Genomic DNA, 10582 nt, shown 5'->3' on the forward strand with positions numbered 1-10582 from the left:
AGTTTTGCACATCGAGAGACTGAATTTTCTTCTTGCCACTCTTCCATAAAGGCCAGATTTGTGCAATATACGACTGATTGTTGTCCTATGGACAGATTCTCCCACCTCAGCTCTAGATCTCTGCAGTTCATCCAGAGTGATCATGGGCCTCTTGGCTGCATCTCTGATCAGTCTTCTCCTTGTATGAGCTGAAAGTTTAGAGGGACGGCCAGGTCTTGGTAGATTTGCAGTGGTCTGATACTCCTTCCATTTCAATATTATCGCTTGCACAGTGCCCCTTGGGATGTTTAAAGCTTGGGAAATCTTTTTGTATCCAAATCCGTCTTTAAACTTCTTCACAACAGTATCTCGGACCTGCCTGGTGTGTTCCTTGTTCTTCATGATGCTCTCTGCGCTTTTAACGGACCTCTGAGACTATCACAGTGCAGGTGCATTTATACGGAGACTTGATTACACACAGGTGGATTGTATTTATCATCATTAGTCATTTAGGTCAAAATTGGATCATTCAGAGATCCTCACTGAACTTCTGGAGAGAGTTTGCTGCACTGATAGTAAAGGGAATGAATAACTTTGCACGCCCAATTTTTCAGTTTTTGATTTGTTAAAAAAGTTTGAAATATCCAATAAATGTCGTTCCACTTCATGATTTTGTCCTACTTGTTGTTGATTCTTCACAAAAAAATACAGTTTTATATCTTTATGTTTGAAGCCTGAAATGTGGTAAAAGGTCGCAAAGTTCAAGGGGGCCGAATACTTTCGCAAGGCACTGTATTTACGCTCAGTGTGTCGTCTTGATCTTTGTTGAAAAGTTAGTTTCTGTTGGAGAGTTTTCGTCCTCTCTCTCTCTCGCACTCTCTATCTCTGTCGTGGTTAGAGTTGTCGTGTCTTTGGCTATGCCGGATTAAGTGATATGACATGCTATTCTATAAAATAATATCTCCGTAATTAATATTACCTGATTGAGCTTCCGAATAAACTCTTAAAGACCTAGTAATATTTTACATCAATCGCAGTCAATATTAATTGTCATCTTAATTCAGTCTCATCTGAAAGTTGTAAATTCTTGGTTATCTGCATGAACCCTGGCTAACAATTTGAATCAGCAATACAAAATTGGGTTTAAGTGACTCCCCATCCCGGGTCCGGGAGCGTAATCATCGACTGACACTAATTAGCATAACGCAACGGACATAAACATTCCTAGAAAATATTCCTATTCATGAAAATCACAAGTGAAATATATTGAGACACAGCTTAGCCTTTTGATAATCACCCTGTCATCTCAGATTTTCAAAATATGCTTTACAGCCAAAGCTAGACAAGCATTTGTGTAAGTTTATCGATAGCCTAGCATAGCATTTTGTCCAGCTAGCAGCAGATAACTTGGTCACGGAAATCAGAAAAGCAATCAAATTAAATCGTTTACCTTTAATGAGCTTCGGATGTTTCCACTCACGAGATTCCCAATTAGATAGCCAATGTTCCTTTTTTCCAAAAATATAATTTTTGTATGCAAAATAGCTCTGTTTGTTCTTCAGGTTTGGCTGAGAAATCGCCCGGAAATTGCAGTCACGAAAACGCTGAAAAATATTCCAAATTAGCTCCATAATATCGACAGAAATATGGCAAACGTCATTTATACTCAATCCTCAAGGTGTTTTTCAAATATCTATTCGATAATATATCCACCGGGACAATTGGTTTTTCAGTAGGATCGATTGGAATAATGGCTACCTCTGTATTTTACGCGAGAATTACTCTGAGAGCCATCAGGTGACCACTTGCGCAATGTAGCCGCTTACGGGTATTCTTCAACATAAATGCGTAAAACTCAGTCACAATGCTGTAGACACCTTGGGGAATACGGAGAAAAGGTTTTTATGACTGTCATAAACCTACTCCTCCAGGCCAACGTCATGACAGAGTGGATTGTTCAGAGTGACATTCTTTCATTTGTTATAGATAGATGTTTCGGCGGTTGTCGTTCTTAGCGTTCAATGATACTGAATTCCTAGCTGCAGACTAGTAATTAATATCAAAGACTTGTTTTTATTCTGTCGGTATCAATAGTCTAAGAGTTTAACCACGTGGTATGGTTAAAAGATTCAGCAATGGTGTGCAATCTTTGTCCTCCTGTGATTGAGAGAAACATGGTCTACTGAGAATTTCTCAAAATTGGGGGTTTATCCGGAATTGCAGAAAAGGGCCTGTCCCAGGATGTCCGACCGAACTGGGCTCATGGGTGGTCCTCTGATTAAGTTAAACTCAAAAGGGAATTGCAGTTTCCTTCATTCCTTCATTCCTTCACAGTCCAAAATCACATTACACAATTTTACCAGTATAACAGTATAATCCTCACTCATTCATCTTATACAACAATTAGATGTAAACCCCATATCTGAGGCTATTATATAAACAGCTTTATGGTAATGTGGCCGCACCGTCTCCCATGAGCCTCACCAAAATGTAACAAACGGACCAGTTCGTGGCTGGATTCTTCCCCTGGAACATTAATGTTGTTCGGACCTCAAGTTCTGTGAGGTAGAAGAAATTCCTTTGTTCTCTATGAAAATTCACTCTGTCGTTATACTGCGTGGCCATGAGGAGATCCTCTCCTCAGGAATTTACGACCTCTCCCTGACCACAGCAGTCTGGTTGTAGGAGCAAAGTGCTCGCTGTACCCAAAGAGGGCAACGTCATGACAGTAGGATGGTCATCTCAATCAGGGTTAGTTAGACAGCTGGGATGAAAGAGGAACGATTACGATAGAGGAAACCAGGTCTAGATGTAACTTTAGCCTGCAACTTTGATATGTGCTGAGAGAAGGACAGTGTACCGTCTAGCCATACTCCCAAGTACATGTATGAGGTGACTATCTCAAGCTCTTAACCCTCAGAGGCAGTAATTACACTTATGGGAAGATGGGCATTCTTCTTACCAAACCACATGACCCTGTTTGGAGGTGTTCATAACAAGGTTAAGGGTAGAGAAAGCTTGATTGACACTAAGAAAGCTTTGTTGTAGAGCATTTAACATGTTACCAAGTCAAGGCTGGAAAGGAGGAAGGAGGAACACTTCTTTTGGAGCAGGACCATTTTTCTTCTGAGAAGAGCAAACATCCTTCTATCCAAAAGGGAGTCAAGGAGTGTGAAGAGATTCCCATTTACATTACATTTAAGTCATTTAGCAGACGCTCTTATCCAGAGCGACTTACAAATTGGTGCATTCACCTTATGACATCCAGTGGGACAGTCACTTAACAATAGTGCATCTAAAACTTAGGGGGGGTGCAGTTTGTTTCTATGTCAGGTTGCAAATAAAGTGTCATTTTGTCTGAAGCTGTTGTATTGTTTAAAACACTATTATGAACTGTAGACCAAATAGGCTACTGTTGAATCATGTCACTTGATTTAGGTTGACTGGTTGTGCTGCTATGAGGACTAGTCTGAAGCCAAGATTTTGGAGTTTGCTAAAGCTGACTGTTTCATTTTTCTAAAGGTCGAAGTTAATCTTTCATTATTGTCATTGCCACAGGTACTGCATAAATTTACCTGGCAAAGCTCACCTAACCTTCTGCTTTCCAAATGGGCGTTATTTTTACAGTATTACACAATTTTGAACACACAACTTGAAACCCACCGGCTGAGTTACAAAAGGAGGTGTGTTTATTATTTCTAGTTGAGGTGTGCCCCTGAATATAAAGAGGAAGGATGGGACGCTGAGCGCACAGGACTGAGAAGTGAAGACAGGTGTGGCTTTAAGGTAAGATGATTCTGGCATTGATGCTAACATACATATACATTTATGGAATAATATGCCCTGCTTTTAAGATATGGTATGTTTGAAGTGGCACACATCTCATTGACTAGGCTGTTTCACTGCATTTATGCCAAATCATGTGATGGGAAGTCAGTGACTATTCATTTTTTTTGTTTTAATTTTAATTTAATTTTATTTACATTTATTTTACCTTTATTTAACTAGGCAAATCAGTTAAGAACAAATTCTTATTTTCAATGATAGCCTAGGAACAGTGGGATAACTGCCCGTTCAGGGGGCAGAACGGCAGATTTGTACCTTGTCAGCTCGGGGGTTTGAACTTGCAACCTTCCGGTTACTAGTCCAATGCTCTACCCTGCCGCCTCATGCTTCCTAGTAATTTACCAAGGGATGAATTGCAAAGAGTGTGAGGTTGGGGTATTGAAAATACATTGTTTATGGACGTTTAAAATTATTTTCCGGACATTGAAAATACATATTGTTTTGGAAATTGTTTCTATGGCAAAATTTCAGCCATACATAATCACTTATATATACATGTCAACAAAGAAAGCATTATGTGCATGTTCAAAAGTAACATTTCCAAATAATATAGGATTTCAGTGTGGAATAAAAGATTGCAGTAGGCCTATGGAATATTTCAAATTGCTCAAATCTGTCACTTGCCCAAAAGCATCAGAACTGGCAGTGGTCATGTGCAAAGTTCTGAACAACCAACAGAACACTTCAACAACGGTTACAGAAACGTTTTTACAAATGAGTGTTGGCACTCGGGGGACTGGTTAGGCCAGGGGGACTGGTTAGGTCAGGAGAAGAAATTGGTGAACAGGTGAACAAAACTAATAAGGTTTGGCAGAAGGAAAGACACAGAGTTGGTTAGTCTCACTGTTGTTGACTTTTAATTGATTCAGAGTGTGCAGGAATGAAAATCTGAGAACAAACAATAATAAATAAAATGCCATAATGCATAAATCAAATCATAAAGATAGTCGCTATTCAATAATGGCAAACAATCAGAATTCATCAAGGTAGTTTCAACATGACATCATTTATTCTAACTCATGTCTTAACTCAGACCAGAAATAATTATTTCTAACAGAATTAATTCAAAAATAAAAGAGATAGGAAACAGAGTAATCAACTCGATACTTTACCCGCCAACATAACAAAGGAAAATGTGCTCCGGGAGCCGTATATACATTTACAAACAATCGTGAGTCAACTCAAAACAATCACCCGCATCAGTGAAAACTGTCAAACAAAATACTTGTCTATTTACTCATGTTTGTTCTTGGATACACACAAAGTAAACAAAAATGATTCAGTGTTGCTGGAGAACCTGACAGATGTCCAGCAACAGATAAAGGAGGAGTTTTAATGCCAGCCTTTTCCAAAATACATTTTGGTCACGTTCCCCTGCTTAGATGTTGCATGCATTAACCAATGGCTGCGTGCCATGTCAAAGACTGTCATCGACCGTACAGATTGCTATAACATATGATGTGGTTATTTGGTATGTAAAACTCTAATCTGGGTCAAATTAAGATCTGCAGCCAGGACACCGGTGTTAACACCCCTACTCACTAGGACTGTGATATTGTATGTGGTTGTTTATCTACCTTAGTTGATTGCACCAACTGTAAGTCACTTTGGATAAGGGTCTTCTAAATTACCAATATATAACAATTAACATGTTCAAAGCACACTGGGTATTATGCTAATGACCTCCGCCGCCAAACAAGACCAAATTTGGTCGGTCTGGACCAAATCTGAACCAATCATAGATGTCCATGTTAAAAAGTTTGGATAGCACAGTACAGTAGTGCATAGTAGACGACAGTAGTGTCCAAACTTGTGAAATATCAATGCCTATATTTGGGTCAAATCAAGGCCAGTACGGATTCAACCAAATCGGAACCAATCATAGACGTCTACGTTTGTGGACCTTGTGGATGAAGAGAATTAAGACCAGGGCGGACTGACCAAATTTCAACCACTTTTCTAAGTGCATGGATGTCTTGTGTTGGTTGGTGCTTTAGTGGTCTCTCCATTCATAATTGCCTTTATCTCGCTTTCAGATGAATCAACTTGTGGTTATCGTTGCGACACTCTTTCTCCCCACTACATACGGTGCTGCAGGCGGTTGTAAGTGATTATTCTATTATTTTGTTGGACTGTGACTCTTCTATCAATGTTGTGACTCTGCATAACTTTTTCCCTTCTTCAATTGTAACAGTGTGGTGTTACCATGATCCTAGTTGTGGTAAGTATTGATTTTACCCACTGATTACAGTGTAATTTCTACTCACAAATTGAAGTGATTGTGATAGCAGTGGATAATAGACTAGAGAATTGATTTATTAGCATATTATATGACCCTTAAAAAACGATAGTACATTGACACCATGGTATGATTGATTCCATGTTAAGATGACACCACTTGGTCCACCATTGCCAGTGAACATTGCAATGGATCCCGTCAGTCTCCCATCAACATCGTCTCTGCATCAGCAGTGGGCGATGAAACCCTGACTGCCTTCACCTTCACCAAATACGGAGACAACTCTACAATGAAGAATATCAAGAACACTGGCAAAACTGGTGAGGAGAATGGATGGATGCCTTGCTTTCTCAATCCATACACACAAAGTCCCACTTGAGGATAATGTATGAACCAAACCAGGGACCCTTATGTGCAAAATGTAACCAATTCCTCTCTTTTGTTCCTCCTCTCTTTCTTTCAGTCAAAGTGACGCTCACGAGTGGTGTCCAGGTTACAGGTGGGGCACTGTCTGAGGCCTATGACAGCCTGCAGTTTCACCTCCACTGGGGGAATGGTACCTCAGTACCTGGGTCAGAGCACACAGTGGATGGAACCCGCTACCCCATGGAGGTATGGGAAGGTTCAACACAACATTAGTGCATTCTGATTCTATACCTTTCTCCATTAGTGTCCCCTCTTCCACCCCCCCCCCCCCTTCAAGGATTAGTGCAAGCATGCCTGGAGGGAGTTTCCAAAATATTCCAAGCACTAATCCATTCCTATTAAATTAATGTGTGAAAGTGTATTAGTACACTTTGGGAGAAGGGTTGAGAATCTGAATTTAGCCCATTTATCATTGGGTGACACTTCTCATACTGATGCATATATACCACACTACAATGGATCAATGTCAAGGTCTTCATTTAGCCTTAGTCCAGTCTGAATTATTCCTCCAGCCAAACTGCATCCCTGCCACTTGGTTTACTAGAAAGCTGACATATGCGGATATGTAACCTTTCTCATATTCATAAATGGTGTAATAATCTGCCTGTTGTACTGAGCTCATGAGGCATTTATAAGTTCTATTCCTTAAGAATCAGGGGGCATATACAGTATATATCATTCATTTAAATGCCCTTTAAACAGCTGTATATATAGCAGATTGTAGTCGACCTTTTTAAATGTATCATTACAGTGTTTGAATTTCCCAATGGATTCAGATAACTATTTATATCAACTGTTATGCTTCACTTTTCAGTTGCACATAGTAAATGCCAAGTCTTCGCACGACGGTAACACGACCACGGCCGTTGCAGACAGCACGGGACTCGCTGCTCTTGGCTTCTTCATAGAGGTGAGAGGATGCTTTAACCTTCATAGAAATGGCATCCATTTTTCCACAGTAGATTATGCATTTCAATGTTTTATTGCAGTTTTTGTTTACTAAAGTCTTTGTTTTTCAAACAGGCCATGCCGGGTAATGCAACTGGTTCACCAGCAGCCTGGAATACTCTGACATCCTACTTGGCCAACATCACACTAAAAGGTGAGAGGAGAAATTTGACTGGTTCTGACTACTTCCTCAAAATAAAGTTTGGAAGAGGATTTGGCATTAGTTTTCTCTTTTTGAATTCAAAATGAGTAATTTTCTTGTTTAATTTCAGTAGCATATGATTTTATATAGGTTTTTTCTTTCTCTCTTCCTCAAGATGATATTGTGCACATTACTCATGCTATTTCATTGGATGAGCTCCTGGAAGGGGTGGACCGTACCAAATATTATCGTTACCTTGGCTCCCTGACTACTCCAAATTGCAACGAGGCTGTGGTTTGGACTGTGTTCAAGGAACCTATCAAAGTCAGCCAAGACTTGGTGAGTTTGTGCAACAATTTCACCAGAGAATGAACACCATTTCTACTTACCAGAAAATAAAAATAGCTCCGACAAGAAACATGGACTGTATTCAATTATCTTTAAGTGCAGGATCCACCTTTATTTATTCTGCTTATGAAACATTATAAAAATAATGATTCAAAAATATTACCAAACATGATCTTTCATCTGGGGTGGTCCAACAAAAGAGATTGTGACGTATTAATTGGCTCTTCAAGAAGTTATGAACATAAAGATCCCATATCTTAATAATTTGAGCCAGTTTCAAACAGCAGCAAATCGACCTGAAGCAAAAGGAAATGTGTATTGTTATGTGGATTATAATTAAAGGACTTTTTTATAGGGGTTGCTACATTTTTTGTTAGGGCAAATCAAGTCGGATAATTTAACGTGGCGATTACCAACTTTAGAAGCTTTACAAAAAAACTGTGATACTCTAAAAGTTAGCATGACATGCTGTGCAGGAAATTTCATGCAACAGGATGTACGGCATATGTACACAAATTTAATACATTTCTTATTTTAATCACATTTTTAACCGAAATGCAATGACATGCCTTAAAGTTGTCATTTTTGTGATCTATTTTTGTATTTACTTGGAGAGCAATTTGCCTCAAAGTTTATTTGATTTCACGTTACTTGGCAGCTCAACTAAAACTAGATGTTGAGCTGACATTTGTGCCCAGTGGATAAAGCCATTGGGCCAGCTTGATGTCACACTTATGTCTATGATCCTATCTGAAATTAATTCACCTTTTCCCCTCAGATTGATCTCTTCAGTACAACATTGCACATTGACCACAACTCCACCTCTGCCTTGATGACCAACGTCTTCAGGAGCATCCAGCCTGTCAACGACTGGGTGGTGACGACCCAGAGCCGTCCAGCTTCGGGAGCCTCCACAATGTGCTCCTCTCTGGGCCTCATGGCCCTGGCCTGGATGCTGCTGAGGGTTTAGTGACGGCGAAATACTCCTTACCTGAAGTGCATTGCCATATCTCCATGAACCCTCAATCTACCAACATATTTTCCTTATATCGAATACCAACAAGGGTCATCTTGACCCCAAGGAGAAACTATTGGAATAAGCAACAATCATTGCGAAATGTGTTAAACTTATTTATTTTCTAAACATAATTATTTAGAAATGTAATGAATGTTATCTGATATAAAATAACCTAAACAAACTGTTTTTTTTTCAAAAAGAAAACAATATTTTTCCTGTATATAATGTGCAGCTTGAGTACAATCAACCTTAGTACAAACATCATATTTATCATCATTTGATTAAAGTATCATTTAGTTTTCAGAATTTTGCAGTAAATATTAATGTTGTCATATGAATATTGTAAAAATGACTGCCATTTAAAAAGGTTGTTCAATTCACTTTTAAAAGAGACATTGACACAAAATATGACTTAAGTGTTCTTTTTTTCCTAACTCAACATGAGCATCGCTGCTGGTGAAACAATGGGAGTGGTAGGGGCTATGTTTCAAAATACATGACATAATCCTTTAAGTCACTTCCGATCAAAACAGTATAGCACCTACAATGTTTTAAGTTGCACATATATAATACTGAGGAAGAAAGGAATTCAGGCATTCATTTAACATTTTCAGTAGAATAAAAACATCTCTGAGAATACACACCGATAGAAACTGTGTACATTCCGAGTATAGCTGGTTTCTGTATTACAGTTCCTCCAAGTACTCAGACCACCGACAGACTTTAATGACTTGGTTTGATTGCAACTAAGCACACATCCAAGGTAGTATTGATTTTGATGGGGATTTTTTATTATTATGCTAATTCAATTTCTAAGGGGCTGCGGAAATCGACTCTAGGGTGTTAAGCAGTATAATCAAATCAAATCAAATGTATTTATATAGCCCTTCGTACATCAGCTGATATCTCAAAGTGCTGTACAGAAACCCAGCCTAAAACCCCAAACAGCAAGCAATGCAGGTGTAGAAGCACGGCAACCACCTGCAGCTGTATGCAACGTACTTTGACCATATCACCTCCACCCTACCAGACACCCTAGACCCACTACAATTTGCTTACCGCCCAAATAGGTCCACAGACGATGCAATCTCAACCACACTGCACACTGCCCTAACCCAGCTGGACAAGAGGAATACCTATGTGAGAATGCTGTTCATCGACTACAGCTCGGCATTCAACACCATAGTACCCTCCAAGCTCGTCATCAAGCTCGAGACCCTGGGTCTCGACCCCGCCCTGTGCAACTGGGTACTGGACATCCTGACGGGCTGCCCCCAGGTGGTGAGGGTAGGCAACAACATCTCCTCCCCGCCGATCCTCAACACGGGGGCCCACAAGTGTGCGTTCTGAGCCCTCTCCTGTACTCCCTGTTCACCCATAACTGCGTGGCCAAGCACGCCTCCAACTCAATCATCAAGTTTGCGGACGACACAACAGTGGTAGGCTTGATTACCAACAACGACGAGACGGCCTACAGGGAGGAGGTGAGGGCGCTCGGAGTGTGGTGTCAGGAAAATAACCTCACACTCAACGTCAACAAAACTAAGGAGATGATTGTGGACTTCAGGAAACAGCAGAGGGAACACCCCCCTATCCACATCGATGGAACAGTAGTGGAGAGGGTAGCAAGTTTTAA

General features: G+C 40.0%; 1 protein-coding gene across 1 annotated transcript; it reads left to right on the forward strand.

Moving 5' to 3' along the window:
* Positions 1–3701: 3701 nt before the first annotated feature.
* Positions 3702–9352, forward strand: LOC124009196 (carbonic anhydrase 4-like). Its single transcript, XM_046320758.1, has 9 exons — positions 3702–3765; positions 5862–5928; positions 6020–6046; positions 6214–6384; positions 6528–6676; positions 7305–7400; positions 7514–7592; positions 7756–7919; positions 8707–9352. The coding sequence occupies exons 2-9, from the start codon at positions 5862–5864 to the stop codon at positions 8896–8898; spliced, it is 945 nt and encodes a 314-aa protein (XP_046176714.1). The 5' UTR covers positions 3702–3765; the 3' UTR covers positions 8899–9352.
* Positions 9353–10582: the final 1230 nt, after the last annotated feature.

This window comes from Oncorhynchus gorbuscha, linkage group LG22, assembly GCF_021184085.1.
Source record: "Oncorhynchus gorbuscha isolate QuinsamMale2020 ecotype Even-year linkage group LG22, OgorEven_v1.0, whole genome shotgun sequence".
In the NCBI taxonomy this organism is placed as follows: Eukaryota; Metazoa; Chordata; class Actinopteri; order Salmoniformes; family Salmonidae; genus Oncorhynchus; species Oncorhynchus gorbuscha.

What these genes read in the sequence shown, in the direction of transcription:
- LOC124009196 (XM_046320758.1), top strand. Translation starts at nt 5,862, where the DNA reads ATGAATCAACTTGTGGTTATCGTTGCGACACTCTTTCTCCCCACTACA. An exon ending in TTACCATGATCCTAGTTGTG is followed by an intron (nt 6,047 to 6,213) that starts GTAAGTATTGAT and finishes TTCCATGTTAAG; the next exon opens with ATGACACCACTTGGTCCACC. An exon ending in GGCCAACATCACACTAAAAG is followed by an intron (nt 7,593 to 7,755) that starts GTGAGAGGAGAA and finishes CTCTTCCTCAAG; the next exon opens with ATGATATTGTGCACATTACT.